This window comes from Lissotriton helveticus, chromosome 11, assembly GCF_964261635.1.
Source record: "Lissotriton helveticus chromosome 11, aLisHel1.1, whole genome shotgun sequence".
In the NCBI taxonomy this organism is placed as follows: domain Eukaryota; kingdom Metazoa; phylum Chordata; class Amphibia; order Caudata; family Salamandridae; genus Lissotriton; species Lissotriton helveticus.
In genome coordinates, this window is record NC_136072.1 from 1,108,831,107 (window position 1) to 1,108,849,849 (window position 18,743).

General features: G+C 41.4%; 1 protein-coding gene across 1 annotated transcript in view; it reads left to right on the forward strand.

Moving 5' to 3' along the window:
* LOC144790945 (solute carrier family 2, facilitated glucose transporter member 11-like) overlaps positions 1–18,743 on the forward strand; it is a 525,594-nt gene that overhangs the window by 310,324 nt on the left and 196,527 nt on the right. The window contains exon 9 of the mRNA XM_078665571.1: positions 4,409–4,510. Within this exon, the coding sequence (XP_078521697.1) occupies positions 4,409–4,510 (102 nt within the window). The remainder of the gene's footprint in view (positions 1–4,408; positions 4,511–18,743) is intronic.

An 18,743-nucleotide genomic window follows, 5' to 3' on the forward strand; every position in this document is an offset into this window, starting at 1 on the left:
ACCACCAATACCACCACCACCAATACAATACCACCTCCACCACCACTAATACCACCACCAATACCATCCACCTCAGTGCCTCTCGCTCACTAGTAATAGCAGGGGCAATGTACAAGGCCGGAGCTGCAGCCGAGACCATTCCTCCCTCCCTCCCTCCATGCCTGCCATAAAGAACAGCCTCTCCTGCACCAGGAGGTGAAGCCAGGGCCCTACTACAGCTGGACTGTTTTTTATAAGGCCAAAGATAGCAATGACATTAGGCAATACTCAAATCATGGAGGGGTCAGGAAATCCCCCCCCCCTCCCGCTCGTACCTGCTGAGTCACAACAGTGTAATGATCGAGCGAAAGGTGTTGGAGCACTTTGTTAGTGTTTATAGCTTGGATCATATGTAACTCTCACTTCACACTTTTTGTATGTGTGATTTACAACACTTATACATCTTCTTTACTGCACATTATCACTACTTTGCAGACATTGCAGGCCAGTATCTTCCTGTGATATTTACAATCTAACAACTGATCGAGAATGCCCTTTATTGCAATGCAATAGGTCTCGCATTTGCGAGAGTTGAAGCTATTAGTACTTTAAATGACAATGCCTTTTATTTATGTTTTAATACCCAAAACATAAATAAAAGACTTTGTCATTTACAATTCCAATAGCTCAAACTCATGTGAATGCGAGACCTATTGCAATGCAAATGCTTGCTTACTATGGGCAGGAGCACAATCTCCAGTCCTGATCAGGAACGGTGTTAGCCGCACAGCGGGATTTCCATGTGGCAATCATCTGGCAAGGAGAACAAGAAGAGAACGGGGCCTGTGTGCTGTAGATCTCCAGAGCATGCTAGGTGGTGCACAGTCCTCAGGGAAATACCAAATAAAAACATCTGGGGCACCGACTTGGGACCGAGAGGGGTCAGCAGCTCCTCTATTAACAATCAGACCCCCGGTGTTTCACCCACAGAGGAAAGCGGGCACCAGCAGTCCCATGCACCGCAATCCCAGGGCAAACAGCTCTACAGCAGCAAAGGGGATCCAACTGGGCCCGCACCTACCTCCTCCTCCGCAGCTCTTCAGTCCCGGTCTTCGACACACCGTTCTCTAGGATGCCTTCAAGTAGTCGCGAGGGTCCATGCAGTTCCTGCCCAGCACTTTACTATTAGGGGAGAGCGGGTGCCGGCTGTCTCACGCACATCAAACCGAGGGCAAATGGCCAATGGTATTGCAGCTACCTCAGCATCTCACACTCTAGGGCCGGTAGTTCAGGGGCAGCCATCACCACTGCTGCATCCTCGCCCAGCAGCAAAGAGGCTAATCGGGGACCCTGTCACAGGATTCCTCAGTGGCAGTAACAGGTGTCATCCATCCAGGCCTCACAGGCATACACCCACATCAGCAGGTGTGTAAGCGGTCTTTTCGCTGGATGGGCAGGATATATGCTGGATGAAGCACAGGCCATTTGCAGAGCTCTTTACAATGCGTCTGATGCTGCCGCTATCTTGGCCATGCCCCTCACAGATTTCACCATGACACCAAATAACTTAGTTGTCGTTGGGATCTAAGGCAAACAACTTTTACAAATGTCTATGATTTGTGTGTTGACAATTGATATAGCTGTGTGTTTTTTTTCGCATTGCTCCTAGATACATTTGGACTCTAAACCCGGATATGGTAGACATACATCATATGGTGACTTAGCTTAAAGAACGACATGGTCCGTGCACGAAATTGATCTTTTAGTTGCTGAATTTTCCTGTCATAGAATTAAGATACCGATTGCAATAATCAAACTTCTCTTACAAGTAAATCAACAAAAACTGATGTTTTGAGAAATCCATCTCTAAAAGGACAAGCCCTGAAGATGTCTCGTGAAAAGAGACCAAACGCGTTGGCTACGCTGATGTGAACATTTTTTTATATCATCAATAAAGAATTTTCTGAACACACAACACATTTGAAGTGATCTTAATGAATACGAGAAACTCTGAAGTTAATTTGGCAAATTGAATGGGACTCAGAACCAGTGTTGTATTTTACCATTCATTGTTGGAACAAAACAGATCGCTTTTAGAAATATGGACATATAGTGGGTGCTGATCATTTCCTGTATATAATTGTGTCGATTGTATCTGCTTATGGGGACCCAGGAGGCTGTATTCCCCTGATCTAAGCACCACTCTCCTAGATTAAACCCTATGCTTTAATGGATGCGGCAATGAGAGTCTAGGCTTCCTTCTTGTAAATCGCTTACAATGTTTTCTTACTTTATAATGCAGTAGTGTTAATTTTCCAACATATCAAGGTAAATTGAACACACCTGTATTGACCCTTCCAAAAAAATATTGTTTTTGTGGTGGTTGTGGATGTTTTGCTTGTGGTGCCTGTGTTTGTGCATTCAGTAGTGTGTGTATGCTGTTTATGTGGCATGCAAAATGTATCAAAAAGAGCATTACACATTTCCTAGATATGTTTTTGAGGCAAATGAAAATAAGTCGTATTTACCAGTCTCCACTCGACCAGGGACTTTCTCCATCAGGAAACTGCAGCTAGGACAACGTCAACAGAAAGGGGAAATCTAAATCTGCTCAGTGCAAACCCACCGGCTTGATGACAACAGAGTACTGTTAGCCATCAATGGAGTCCGTCGCGTCGACGGAGGTTCGCTGCTTGCACGTCAGTAAACAGTCTGCCAATGTTGATGGTGGTTCAGCCACCACACATCTGATGGTGGGTGGGACTCTTTCAACTCGATGGAGTACTTTAAACCACCATGGTGGGATGATGGGAATCCCGCCAAGATCTAAATCAGGCCCAGAGTCCTCATGGCACCCACCAGCAGCTTTGCAATGCACAATGTGGAATCAAAAGCTGAAGATGTATCTGTGTATGGCATGTCCAGTGAAATCCTCTTGAAGGAACTATACTAGGCTATTAAGTTAGTACCATGGTACAATAATGTTGGACTATATGCTTGAGACTGATTGTCCTTCCAGAGCCAAAATGAACTCATTTAGTCAGCCTCTTTGTTTCAAAATGGCTGCCATGTTGTGAGACATTTTGTGGTTCCATGTTGCTGGGACACCATACTTTACAGTCAAATCAATGTTATTTTGTATGTTAGACCTATTGGTTGAATTAAAGCAAACAAACACTCAAACTCCCATAGTGCAACCACTTTTTTACAAGAAATTGAAGGGTTGAAACGCTGGACTCAGTATTACATAGGGTATCCAGTGGTACAACAAGCGAAAGCTCCCGATTCCTGCACCCGCTGGGCAATTTCATATTACATAAGAGGTTGTGGACCTGTGTAGCCCTTTCTGTAATACAGATTGCACCGGCATACACATACTCTGGTGTGATTCTAGGGGGCCACATGCACCCACACCATATTATGAATGAAACATAAGCAGCAAAGGTACCACTGTCTGTGTACCACAAAGAGGAGGCCCACAGTCAGTCAGTCTGCCGAGTTCAATGCCTGCAAGGGAATCTAATAGACCCCCCATACATTCTGCTGCAAGCAGGTGCAGTCACTCACTGCTCCTACTTCTAGGCGGATATCTACCCCCCTACAAGTAATCCTGGTGTGCCTGTGTTTTAAAAGCTACCTAAGACAGCCTGCATAGCTTTTAATAATATGCTGCCTTCAAGGTACTCATGAGTTTGCGCCTACAGTTTGGTTATCATATTATACGAAATACGGCCCACTGACTAAGCCTGCACCCAGCATACTAATTTAAGGGTGGTTTATGGTGCAGACCTGGGCAATGTGCACAAACAATAATGCAGCCCCTGGATCTGCTTACAAAGTATAATATAAAAAAGTGTAAGTAACAATGGTCCCTATTGAAATAAAGGATGCCATGTAATTTAAAAATTTTATTTCACATTTAATATGCAAACAAAATATGAATTAAATTGCAATAAACAAAACAGTGCAGTGAGGTGAAATAATCATGCTTGGTGCTCCGGAAAATGTGATACACACATGCAATTCTGTGAACTATGTGTGTGTCATAAGTTTTGTTCACAAGGTCGCGTCACAACGGAAATACAATAAAGCTAGTCTGCCTTATTTGTTTAGTGGAGGACTCACATTATTATGTTTAATTTGTGAATATTGAATTTAATGTACTCTTTCAATAGATTGTTAACTTTTAAATAATATTTTTAAATTACAGAGTATCCTTTTCAGGGACTGTTGTTTCTTTTGCTTAGCTGACATTCCATCAAAGGATATCCTTGGTGTTTCAGGACATGCATGATGGAATCTTTGACCTCTAGTATTGTATGTTTTAAAATTGGTGTTGTATTAATTGCAATGCTGGGATTTAAAAGAAGAGCAAAATATTTTCCAGTGTCCTCAGTAAGAGCTCTCATCATATTTTCTCTTTCACCAGGCCTTCGTAGCTGACATGTTTGGCATGAAAACAATTCTGCTGACTGGTTATGTACTTATGGCTACAGCATTGGCACTCCTCACTGTGACCCTGTCACTGACGGTAAGAAAGGGAATAACATTTCCATCACAGAATGCTAACTCTAGGAGTAGAATGTTCTAACAATCTTATTACCCTCCGTAGCAGGCTCTACCGACCATTAAAGGCCCACTCCCTTGTTAAAGGCCTGAGCCGAATGGCCTGTAGAGCCCGCTGCAGCTGGCTCTGATGCTATAATGGTAATCAACCATAGTGCATCACTGATGTCCTGGTTCCAGTCGACCAAGGGCATTGGCAATGCCACACTTAAGATAGGATGTGGCTTTTCTATGAAATTGCTTTGAGAGCAGGTTCAAATACTTGGGCTCCATGATTTTTCTTATTTATTAATTATTACAAAGCAGAAACAAGGGACTAGGCAATTTACAAAAATGAAACCAATACATTAACAAGTTTTGTCATTTGTTTTAGATGGAATCCTTCTTGTGAGAAAGTCTGAGGTTTGTAAAATTATGAGAGCCTCTAAACATAAATCTGTATTATGAAATCAACCTGAAATCCAGTTTTAAGCCACATAGATATGTGCTTCCCAGTCACGAGATAAGGATCTCCCTTAGAGAAATTCAAGGGCAGTGAGGCACAAATTTGAAACAGAACATCTTTAATGATCACTTGGCAAGGAGAGACCAACTACCGGGGCAATTTATAAATATTGAAGGAGATCACATGACTTTAGATTTATTGTATAAAATAAACCATATATTATTAATGCCCTGAGTAGGATGAAACATGAATAATTAATATCCAGGATATGTTATTGCATTTATTTATGCATATGTATGTGGTGAGGACATTACCCAAAGGTGTTAGAGCACTTTATAATAGAAAAGGAATATCACATAAGGTGCATAATGATCGTTACATAGGACATAGGAATGTTGTATAAGTTGCATGATTATTATTACATAGAACATAGAGTTCGATTAGGATATGATGAGTATGATTTATTTTTGTCCGGGTAAGATATGCATGCCTTAGTGCCGGAAAGGGATGGACATGGATTACTGGTGTCCTGGACTGCACTGAACATAGGTCACTGTTGTCCTTGACTGGAGTATGGATCTAATCCCTGAATAGTATCATGGAGGTACTATTAGTGTACTTTGTAGAATAACACCTGGGGTGTGATTTTGGGTTGTGGTTGTCATGGGCTTTAATTTCCATGTTAGATCAGTCATATAGATCCCCGAGGGTCTGTATAGCATGGCCCAGGAGTTGTTATTGTTCAAGATAGTATGGAGCATAGTTTATTGATGTTCTAGATAGGTCATAGCATGGGTCAATACAATGATGGTGCATGGGTTATTCACACCTTCAATAGGATGGCGCAAGTGATTTGATGCTAGGGTTAGGATTGAGCATGTGCTGTTGATCTAGATAGGATGATGCATGAGTTTTTGGTGCCTTTGTTGTGATGACACATGGAAATGTTTTTTGTACTAAGAGTTGTATTGGTGTGCTAGCCAGCATGGGCTATGAATGTTGATGTTGTACATACAATGGAATATGGGGTTTAATGTATTAGATAGTTTGTGAATTGGTTACTGGTACCCTAAATAGCAATGGGTATTGTGTTTAATGTCACTCATGGACTACTGAATTCATAATTAATGATGTTTGTAAAGAGGAAAACCACAGTAACTGTATTGGTATACATTTCCTGAATATAATGGAGAATGCTGTATTGTTTTCTTTCCTCTTGCCTAGGATCAGGCTTTGATTATCAAATACCTGGGGAAACTGATTAGTTGTGTTGATGGCCTTGACATGCCAGCCCATAACTTACCTACTGGCTAGAATGTGTGATGTTGGGATTGCCTGTATAGAATAGGTCTTGCCTTTTTGTGTAATTTGGCAATGGGATGCGGATTTGAAGAACTGGATAAGATGTTACATGGGTTAATATTCTCCATAGTTACGCGGTGCACAAGTTATTGAAGTACTGGACAGGATCGGTCATAGTTTCTTATGTCCTCTCTAGAATTGAGCATTAAAGATTAACATCTGTGTAGGACTTATCATGGATTCTGACATCTATCACAGATGGACCATGGGTTACTGATTTGCTGCACAGGACAGAGATTGTTTAGTGGATGACTTGAGAGACAATTGTTGATGTAATATCTCACAAAGGTCTTAAAACTTTATCATACCACTGTGTGTGTATCTGAGTGTGTGTGTATCCTTTAAAAAAACCTAACTAGAGGCTTACTTTAACCTTTTTTGGGGCGGAGTTCTATATAGCACGAATTAGAACTGACGGTATCAGACTGCTTTACATGAGCGCAAGTTGTGTTACAGATGAGCACATTCATTAGGTCTCGCCAACGCAGCGCGCATGCGCTGCATAAGAAGGAGACCTGTAGTCATCGATGCGCCTAAACATGCACGCGTTCCTTTGCCTTCAATGGCAACTCGTGCACGTTGGCGATTTTCTTGAGGGAGCGTGCAGGAACCATCTGTTAATAATTACAAACAGATGTTTCCTGCTGGCTCCTGCAAGGGAAACCAGAGCAGGCCCCCTCCTCTCTCCCTGCTGCCGCACCGCGATTCTCCCTGCTCCCGCGCCGCGAGATGCACGCCCACACTTGTTTACATTCCATTTGACTTCTACTGTGACAAATCCCCAGCATTATTCCCATGCTGTGTTCTTTTTGTTGGAAAACCGCTTCAATTTAACTGTGCACGGATCTCATAAGCACCTGCTAGAGATATGCCGTGTTTGGAGTTACAGACTTGAATCGCCGTCTCGACTTTCCATAATGTTTATGGTTCTAATTCGAGTTTCCTGCGGGAGGAGGCAGGCAGACATCACAGGCATTGCTAAAGTGTGTTACCAGGGATGGTATGTAATGCTCTGCAATTTTACGACTCCCCACTGTTTTGGCACTGCTGATGCCCGACTAGTTCTGTCGTACCTTAACTATTTTTAAAAACAACACTCAGATTCAAAAGATTAAGGAAGTACAAAGCGCGCCTGTTATGAATGCATACTTTGGCAATAGCGAATGTTTGTTGCTCTTCAAATGGTCGAGCCCCTTTCCAAATAACCTTACTCAAAGAAGCGTAGCCCACAGAAGCATATATTGGGCTACATATTTTGTCTCTTCTCTTTTCATTGCTTTCCTCTTTTGTGTGTCAACCTTTGATCGATCATATGTTCCTTTCACTTGTCATTCATCTCTCCACATATCTCCACACTCACCCCCAGAGACTAAAGCCCCTCCCATAAATAAAACATGCTACTGGTCCCCACGGAGTCCGCCCTTCTGCAGAGAAACAGCAGGTGCGCTCCCAGCTTCCTCTTATGCCTACACGCGCTCATCATTTTTCTGCGCATGCCCTTTCGGTGCACCCCTCCCTTTTTGCACCCCTCACATAAATAAGTCAGGTCCCCACAGAGCCTCCCCTCCTGCAGACACACTGCAGGTGGACTCCTGGCCGCCTCTCTCTCATTCGTGTGCTCAAAGTCTCTCTCGCATTCCGTCCGCCACCCTCCATCTTCTCTTCACATAAATCGAGCCTGCTCCTGGCCCCCACTGCACGCAGACTGCAGGTGCACCGCTACCCGCCTCCACCCCCCAATAATCTTTCTGCACCCCTTTCATCACTCCCCATTCTTCCTCCCTCTCCTCCCGGGCAGACTGCAGGCTTACCCCTAACTGCCTCCCATTCCTTCTCCTCCCCAATCATCTTTCAGCACTCCCCCATTCTTTCTGCTCCCGGGTAGGCTGCGTTCCATTCCTCTAACACACTCTGCGCCCCGACCCCCAATGTTTTTTTCCACATTAGAGGTGAGATTGCTGCAGGAGTGACAGCAGCGGGGAGAAGGGGAGACGAGCAGAATTTCGAATACAGCATGCTTACTAGAAACCTTCCTGGTTTACATACTGTGCTGACATCAAGAAGACAAATGTTTTTATTGTTTTGTTTTTGTTGTTTAATGTAGGTGTTTTGCAGAGTTTTAGTCTTTAGTTTTTAATGCAAGCTGTTTACTTTACTGAGGTTTGGCAGAATGTGGGATATTAGCATGCCTTTTCACTATAATGTGATGTCACTTCTGTTTGCTCTTGGTGCTGTTAAGTTGGTAGAACTGCACTGAAATTTGTCTGACGTCAAGGTCCTTAGCAACGATTTGCTAAAAATCAATGTGCCGCTGTGCTCATCTTTGACAATACTGTATAGATGACTATTGTATATCTTGGACTCTTTGAATCTTCTCAGTTACACCAGAGGAACTCTCTGCGAATCATGCCCATAGTTATAAATGTATGCACATTTGTTATTTTCCCTAAATACTAACTAACTAACTTATCTCATGGTATCCGGAGATTTTGGTTTTTATTGAGACAAGATTTGTTACCCCTAAATAATCTTTTGTTTAAATGGCATGGAGTATCTGCAATCTGCAATTTTTGTCATCATTCTATTCAAGATCGAATACATGTACTTTTCATATGCCCAGCGCTGCGTCCTTATCGCAGCAAATGGCTAAGACAAATATGCTTGCAAATGGGTATTCTAAATGCGAATTCTTTTATGAGTGCTTTATATAATCCCCCTAATGAGAGATTTTGTTTCTATATTTTTAATTTTTTTAAATGTTTTTTAGAAATTTTTTGAAGATCGGCATGCTTAATAATGTGTCACTTTGTGTTCTAGTAATTGTAATTGTTATGATTTGTCTACTTTCGCTGTGAATGGTATTTCTGTATTGTACTTTTTCTTTATGTGGACCTCTAAGGAGTTCCAAAGCATAATAAAGATTGAACTTGAACTTGAACTTATTTTCCCTAAAGCTGTTTCTGTTCATACTCATGCTTTATTCTATTGTCAAAAAACTTCTGTCCTCTTGATACAATTAATTATTTTCCACTTCTAAGCCATTGTTACTGATCCAACTGTCTTATTTTCTTCAAAAGGGCACCTTCACTTTTGAGTAGTTTTTTTTTTCTGTGAATATGTTTTGGTAAGCCGAAGTGGTGCAGTAAGTAAACCTTAATGTAGCCTTATGGCCCACTGCAGAGGGCTATACTGATTGTTAAAGGCCCTGAACCGGAGTTATAGGCCCAAGCCGCAGGCGATGGCCCTTATAAACTGGTTTAGCCCGAGGCAGAAGGACTATGAGGCTATTGGAACATTTCTCCCACTTATGGTAGAAGCACTGTGTGTGTGTGATAATTATTTCAAAGTGGGGAATTCGAGCGGTTGGAGTTTTTCTTGGTATTAGGTGAACTAGGGACTATTAACATTGGTAGAGGACATTGGCTATGCTAGCTTTTTATAGTTTTAACAACTGTGCATCATTCTCTTTATGGGTCCTCTCCAGGTTTTATTTTTTCTCGCCTCACCAGATACTTTCCTAACTGCCCTTTTTGTTTGACTCAGCAGCTTTTGCTCTTGGTTCCTAAATTTCGTAGAGCTCAGCTTGGAAGTACCTCCTGGTTTTTTCCAATCCCCTCTGGAATGCTCGTCCTGAGGCCTCTAAGACCCATTTCTGTTCACTCCCCTTTCAGAAAGGAAATCAAAATCAATCGGTTTCATGAGGCCTTTGAATAATGATATTCTTTGTTTCTATCGGCTTTCTGAATGCTTATTAATGCCAAGAGACTTACTAGGTGGTAGTGCGCTCGATAAATCATGTTTAACATAACTAAAAACCGTTTTCTCAGACTTTATGCCCATCTATCAATGGGCGCAAAGTGCAGAGCTTGAAGTAGATCTCAGTGTTGAAGATCACTTGGGGTCATTTGTTCTTCAGCTCTGGAACCTGCTCAAGGAGAATAGGGCGTAGATCAATTGTTTCCTTTAGTCTCAAAGACTGGCTAAATGATATTGTCTTTAATTTATTCCGAAAGAAGAAGTCGTTCAAAAGTTTCAGCAATGATCGCCGAGCATCCTCCAGCTGCAGCCCTCGAACTCTTATTCATTTGCCTCCATGATTAAGCCATTTGAGTTTGCCTTGAAAAGTGGAGAAGCACTACCACAGTATCATGTAGCTTGTACCTACTTGCCCAGTGGATTTACAGATAAACACAGTTTCATAGCACTTTCCAACAAATTGTGCTTGTTGCATAGTGTCTGTAATTTAATTCTGTATTCCACCAGGAGTTAGTTAAGTAATTTGTAGCCTGGTGCATTGTGATCATATATTGGCAAATGCAACAAAATGTTTTTTTTTTTACCTATGCCTCTGTTATGAATGTCACAACGAATGCTGAATTTGGGTAAACCAAAATGTATTAGTTTATCCAGACATTTATGTCTTTTAGGTTCATTCAACTTTAAGTTTTTCCATCTACTTATTATGCAAATCAGAAACGTTCTACCAAACAGTTTTCATGGACCAGACTCTGACAGCCCTGATGAGAGTCTCTTGATTTATACATGGGACTCGAAACGCGTCGGCATTCTGTTACTTTCAGACATTTAATGCCAATGATTAATGCAGAACGTTTCTGATTTGCATAATAAGTAGATGCACTTTGTATTGGGGTGTAATACTCTTTACATTTTTTCTGTTCAAGAGATGGTTTGACATTCTGGATTGTGACTGTATTATTGAGTAATAGTTCCATGATTCACTGTAATTAAGAGCACTTTGATATTGTAATTGTGCATATATGTTATTTGTGTAGTAATGTTCTGGTATTGTAAAAGTTTCATGATTTGTTTTTGAACTTTTTGCAATGTGGTAGTATATGGTAGTACATGAAGTTGATGATGCTCTTCTTTCTGCCTTTACTAAAATAATGGAAAAACTTAAAGTTGAATGAACCTAAAAGACATAAATGTCTGGATAAACTAATAAATTTTGGTTTACCCAAATTCAGCATTCGTTGTGACATTCATAACAGAGGCATAGGTAAAAAAACTCCCATTTTGTTGCATTTTACAGTGGCCCAACCTACCCTCTTTCCCAGTGGGCCCAACCCCTAGTTGCTTTCATCCTTTGAGCGGGTAGTTACCCGAGTGGGTAGGGACTGACAGACATGTGTCTTTCCCATACATCACAGTACAGATCAATTCTTGAGCAGGAGAGTTGTCTCCTGCTTAGCATGGCAGAGAATGATACACTGTCCTTCACGGAAAGCCATATACAGAACCTCATTGCATCCTCTCCATTTTCCTCAATCACCCTCAGTACCTCAGCGAAACAACAAAATGAGGCTGATAAGTTAATACGTCTCCAAAAAAAACATATTCGCACAGAACTACACAGCCATTTTTTGCTACAACATCTTAAAGCAGGGACCATTCCGTGGGGTCTCCAGGTCAAGAATATTCCGGTCATCTTCACGGAAGACACAGAATATAAGAAGGGATTCAGTCAAATTAACACTAAGTGTAGCAGAGATCTAATGGTGCATACCATAGAGACAGCACAAAGGATCTGCAGTCAAGAAGAGTCAGAAATAGAGGAACTGATTAAAGCCATTAACGACAACCAAACTGTCACTGAAGCTAAAGCGCTCCTCGATAAAATTGAGAAGGAAATTGCGGTTTTAAAGATAATACTCTCACCATCAAATCCTCTCAATTTGATAGGGATTCTAAATCCTTCAAACTTGAACAAGTGTATCCCTTTCTTAAGGAAGACTTTTATACGTCAGGAGAGTCACGGGGGGCCCTCACATCTTATCAGGGCAGATCAAGAAATAGATTCCTCACTTTCTCCGACACAACCTCATCTGATTCCTCTAACGACTCAAGGCAGAATAATTCCAAAAGACGAGGTGCTTCAGCTGCATCGTCCTCTTCTTCTTTTTTAGCCAGGGGCGGTCAGTCGCGTGTCCGCTTCAAACAGCCATGGGATATGCGAACCCGCAACAAGACTTACAACAACTAAGTGTGTCAACTATAGTTAATCTTTCAGACAAACAACTGACGAAAGATGAAGAGATGCTCCTGAGCCTGGGCCTCAAGTTTGTCCCAAATAAAAAAACAGATTTTACCAAACTAAAACTGGAAGCATTAAATTTTTGTCGTAAAATACGACTAAAGGCCTTCTTCGCTTCTGCCGAAACGACACCCAGCACTGAAACCACAGGTTTGAGAGTTAAGTCAAAGTTTACACCGACTCAAAATGTTCCCAAACAAATAATTGCTTTCGAACAAACGGTCCTATCATCACTTACTAAACTTGAAAAAACAAAAAGGTTTTTGAAAAATAATATCAGCAAGGGAATGACCACAGCGATCAGTGATCTGAAATCGGACACATCGATCATAATAAAGCAGGCTGACAAAGGTGGGGCAGTCGTGCTGTGGCCACGCTCCATGTACCTCACAGAAGGGCAGGCACATGTAAATAATCTTGATTGGTATAGACCGTGTAAAGAAGACCCCATACATGCTATTCAGGATAAAATCCTGAGAATATCAAAGGCTGGGCTAGATGATGGCTTTCTGGGACCCAGGGAGTTTGAATATCTTAATAAGAAATTGCCCAGAACGCCTGTTCTGTATTTTTTACCCAAAATACACAAAAATGCACAGGTACCCCCAGGACGACCCATTGTCTCGGGCTGTGATTCTGCACTAGAACCTGTATCGAAGTACATCGATTTTTTCCTAAAACCATGCATTGTGCAGGTCAAGTCACATCTTCGTGACACCACAGATTTCATCACAAAAATTGAAGGGAAACAATTTGATGAAGGTACACAACTAATGGTTACATTAGACGTGGCCTCTCTATACACCCAAATCCCTCAGGATGAGGCACTAGAGGTGATCGAAATATATTTGGACCAACGAGAGAGACCACACAGGGTACCCACGTCATTCATCGTGTCATTGGCAGAAATCACTTTACGGAGCAATTATTTTAAATTTGAGAATGAGTTCTACATCCAGGTCAAAGGGACAGCCATGGGTTGTCCCTATGCACCGGAGCTGGCGGTGCTCTATATGGACCAATGTGAACAAAGGTTCATATATAACAATAATCCATTTTTGAGCAGTATACATCAATGGCTACGTTATATTGACGATGTCTGGCTCCTGTGGCAGGGGAGCCAGACCCAGTTAGATCAGTTCCATGATTGGCTTAACTCTCGACATAACGATATTAAATTCACACTGAACTCCAGTCAACAAAAAATGACTTTTCTGGATGTCACAGTAGGCAGCAGCGAAGGAACGCTATTTACAACAATTCACAAAAAGGCCACAGACAGAAATACAATCTTGCATTTCAAAAGCTCACATCCACAATGTTTAAGAGAAAATTTGCCCTATGGGCAACTGCTAAGGATAAGGCGCAATTGTACCAATATGTCGGATTTTGAGACGCATGCCTCCCTATTTTGCGGAGAAATGGCGAGTAGGGGGTATCCCAAAAAACTGCTTTCTCACACGAAAAAAAGAGTAAGGTTTATCCCGAGGGACACTTTGCTCAAAGTTAAGAAAAAGGAGGAGCTTGACAGACTGGTCTGTGTGTCGACCTTCGGCCAGCACACAAACCAATTCAAGCGTATTATTCTAAACAACTGGCATTTATTGGAAACGCTGGATCCCCCGCTCCAAAAACCCATTTTTGCCATGTGCAAAAACAAAAGCATAGGGCAACATTTGGTTAAAGCTGACAGCTTTATCCAAAAGCCAAAAAGTGACCTTATAGCTCAGTGGAATTTAAAACCAATTTGTGGGCACCGCAGATGTGGTAATTGTGTGTCCTGTGCAGCGACATTGGAAGGAAATGTTTTTACTCATAATGGTGTGACATGGAGACACGATGCATTTACAAATTGTAGAACTAAGAACGTGGTCTACGCTGTGGTGTGCATCTGTAACAGGGTCTACATAGGGAAGACTACCCAGGCGGCCAACGTGAGGATCACGCAGCACCGCTCGAGGATAAAGAAAAAAGTCCTCACTGCGCCCATGGTGGAACATTTTGTGAACTGTAACCACTGTGAGAATGACTTCAGGTGGACGATTTTGTTTTGGATTGATCCAAAACATTACGTTAATGTGGAAATGGCCCTGCTTCAAAAGGAAGCCTACCTAATTATGAAATTCGATAGTGTGAATAATGGGCTGAATTGCCTCAGCGAAATCAACAGAGCATGAGAAGCACTCAGCATAATCCATTCTGGCAGCACTACGATTCCCAGAAGCCATCCTTCAGGCCCACACGCCCCCACAGGTCACATGACAATCACATGACCCGTTTTTTCAATACTGGTGAAATGAACGTGCAACCGGTAAGGAGACTGACCCTACGTTTGTGAGCCAAGTGGTATCGGTTTTCATGAAGTAAAAACGAAGGTAAGCCCCGTCTAGGGCAGAAGATATCAGATAGTGGCGCGCTTTACACCACAAACGCGGTCAGGCTAACACGCGTTTGTTCTGCTTATTTATTGTTACAGAAATCGGAATTGCTTTAAGCGGAAAGGAACAAAGGGGAGACGACTTCGGGAAGGAAGGCAAAGGTAGGTCCCCAATCAGGGCAGAAGGAATAGATAACTGATGTTGTCAGCGCCAGAACGCGGTCAGGCTAACACGCGCTCGCATTGTTTATATATTTCCACAGAAATCGAACTCACCTGAAAACCAATAGCGGAATTAAACCCTTTTCGGGTGCTTGTAAAGTAAGTCAGCCTTACAACTGGTGATAATGCACAATTGAAATAGACTATGTGCAAGTTTTAAAACGGACATTTCCACTGTTGCAGAATGTGATCCGCTAGAAGAATCATTTTACCGGTGGCTGAAAATAGACGCGCCGCCCGTGTGAAAACACAAAAGGTAAAACATTGCCATTTCTGGCCCCAGTTTAAGTTGCCCTAATGGCAGAGATCTTTACTAAAGTTATACCACTGTGTTACAGTGAGTACCCACGGCCTAGACCACAGTTCACTTTAAGTGCAGCCCTGGAACTTGAAACCACCAGGTATGCAGCACTTTGTGCATTAGAGAAATGTTGTTGTAAATATATAATGGATTGAGGATTTGATAGATTAAGTTTATTGTTTTTTTGTTTTTTACCAAACAGTTTTCATGGACCAGACTCTGACAGCCCTGATGAGAGTCTCTTGATTTATACATGGGACTCGAAACGCGTCGGCATTCTGTTACTTTCAGACATTTAATGCCAATGATTAATGCAGAACGTTTCTGATTTGCATAATAAGTAGATGCACTTTGTATTGGGGTGTAATACTCTTTACATTTTTTCTGTTCAAGAGATGGTTTGACATTCTGGATTGTGACTGTATTATTGAGTAATAGTTCCATGATTCACTGTAATTAAGAGCACTTTGATATTGTAATTGTGTATTTATGTTATTTGTGTAGTAATGTTCTGGTATTGTAAAAGTTTCATGATTTGTTTTTGAACTTTTTGCAATGTGGTAGTATATGGTAGTACATGAAGTTGATGATGCTCTTCTTTCTGCCTTTACTAAAATAATGGAAAAACTTAAAGTTGAATGAACCTAAAAGACATAAATGTCTGGATAAACTAATAAATTTTGGTTTACCCAAATTCAGCATTCGTTGTGACATTCATAACAGAGGCATAGGTAAAAAAAAAACCATTTTGTTGCATTTTACAGTGGCCCAACCTACCCTCTTTCCCAGTGGGCCCAACCCCTAGTTGCTTTCATATATTGGCAAGGCATAACTTGACCTTTGAATTTTAAATATTCTGCCATGGTTTTTGCATTTGCATATGGGTAATCTTGTGTAGATGATATTACAAGTATCCACTTTAAACGGTACCAGTGATTAAACGTTATAATATGGATTACATTTTGGAGCAAATCTAGTGGCAAGTAGAATAGATTGTTTCATAGCCTACCTAAAAGAGAATTGGACTAGCACCTGCAAAGGCAATGTATATCTCTTCCTTGTATAACTGTGAATATTTAGAATGTTAGGGCCATATGTATCAACATTCTGTTTTGCGATTCTTCAATAGCGATTTTTAAGGAATCGCTATTTAGAAATCGCAAAATGGTATGTATGTAGAAAATCGCTTCTTTTTAGCGATTCCTTAAAATTCCTTAATTGCAATTAGCAAATTGCTAATCGCAATTAAGGAATAATTTCCCATTCATTTCTATGGGCCAGGAGGCCCATAGGAATGAAGGGGAGAATATTTTCAAGGGGGCAGGGGTGTCCAAAGGACACCCTGCTGCACCCCTGAAAATGACATGTGTGCGCATATGGCGCACATACATGCCCTAAGGGCATGTATGAGCGTCACATTATTTATTTATTTATTTATTATTACTATTTATTAAGCGCGAACGAATACCCATAGGTGTCTCGGCGCTAAAACTAACTACGTGAATCTCCAGAAAGTGCCGCTATTAAATTATTGGTTAAAGAGCCAAGTCTTTAACTGTTTGCGGAAGAGCAAGAGTGTAGGACTAGTCCTAATTGACTGTGGCAGTTTATTCCATAGCTTGGGAGCAGAAACCAGAAAGCGGCGGTCGCCTCAGGAAACTGTTTTTGTGCGCGGCACCACTAGTTGATTCAAAGTGATGGAACGAAGTTGTCTGGAGGGAATATAGGGAGTCAGTTGGTCCTTAAGAAACTGCGGTCCTTGATTGTGGAGTGCTTTATAGACTATACATAGAGTCTTGAACCTAATCCGATTACGATTACGATTATGGCACCTTTTGATTTTAAAAAAAATGTTTTTTTAAAAGAATTCGCAACTTACCACCAACTAGAAGTTGGTGGTAATTTGCGATTCCTTAAGGGCATTTTGGATTTTTTTTTCCTTTATACATTGCATTTAAGGAATCGCAAAATTTGTAATTCCTTAAATGCAATCGCAAAATAAGGAATGGCAAATTTTGCGATTCCTTATTTTGCACCAAAATTGTTTCATACATACCATTTAGCAAAAATGGGTTTGCAAACGCCGGAATTCTGTGAATTTCGGCGTTTGCGAACCCATTTGGCCTTGATACATATGGCCCTACGTTCACAAATTGGCAGCTTGGAGACTTGTTGTTTTTAGGCATTTAGTTGAACCCTCAGCTTGCATGATATTTTCACTGACAAAAAACACAACGGTTATAGTGATGTTATAGTTAGGATTTGTAACTATCTTAAGTTAAAAATTCACCGAAAACCAAAGGTTAAAGGGATGTTATAGTAAGGGAAAATTTTTGGTTAAAGCGTAACATTGTATACTAACAAAGCCACTGAAATTTGCCAGTTTTAGTTCTCTTAATTAACTGTAACTCATACCCTAAAGTAACTGTAACTTGCCCTCGCAGTGCAGTGTTGTCATCAATAATGTCATTAGGGATGCACTACTGGCACTCTACCCTTATATTCAAGGACCTACGTTCTTGTAAAATGTTTGTACTTGTTTTTATCCCAAATGTTCCACCCCCCTACTCAACTCTTATTTGTATACAACCTGTTAACCCTGTAAAGCGCTCTGATGACCTAACGGGTCAAGTCCGCACTCTATAAAACACAAATAAATAGATAAAATAATAAATACAATTATCAATGCAGTCATTATACTTGTTGAAAGTGTTGTATTATGTGAGGGTATAAGCAGTGCATGGCAAGGGTACAAGTTATAGTTACTTGAGATACCTAGACCTGGTGAATTAATGTGGATTTGATAGTTTAAAATGTAAAGTTTTAATTGAAATTCTTATCTAACTATAACGTGTTTTTAACCTTTGTTTTTTTCCAGTTAATTTATGTTATTTAAAAAAGGATGTCCAATGCTATGCACAGTTTGGGGCTGGGTGCCCAGCCCCCTGCAATACACTACCGTCAGCTGTGCATGACTTGGATTAGTCACAGAGCCAACCACCTGTAGGTGGCCAACTCACCACAGACACTAACTCCCCACCCACGTTTTTAGGTCTCGCCTACGCCAGTGCATGGGCCGCATGTGTGCTTTTGGGAGAGTATACAAGAAGGTGCTTGCAGCCCACCTGTTGCTTACCATTCGTTGGGTTAATCAGCACTTTTAATTTCTGCCTTTTATTTGGCCAGAGCCTACTGATTGCAGTCCTTCCAATGATTACTCTGTGATTGAGTTGCTACTTTTTTTAGGTCTCGCCTAGCGATGCAGCGCTTGCGGTGCTCACCTTGGCGAGATCTATTGTAGTCTACTTGGTTGCCGAAGGGGGACAAGACATGTGCACGCATAGAAAGGACTTGAGTTGTGCATGCGCACGGCGGAGTTAGCACAACTCAGAGGACAGGAGATGTGCATGCTTACGGCGCGTTGTCAGAATTCCTG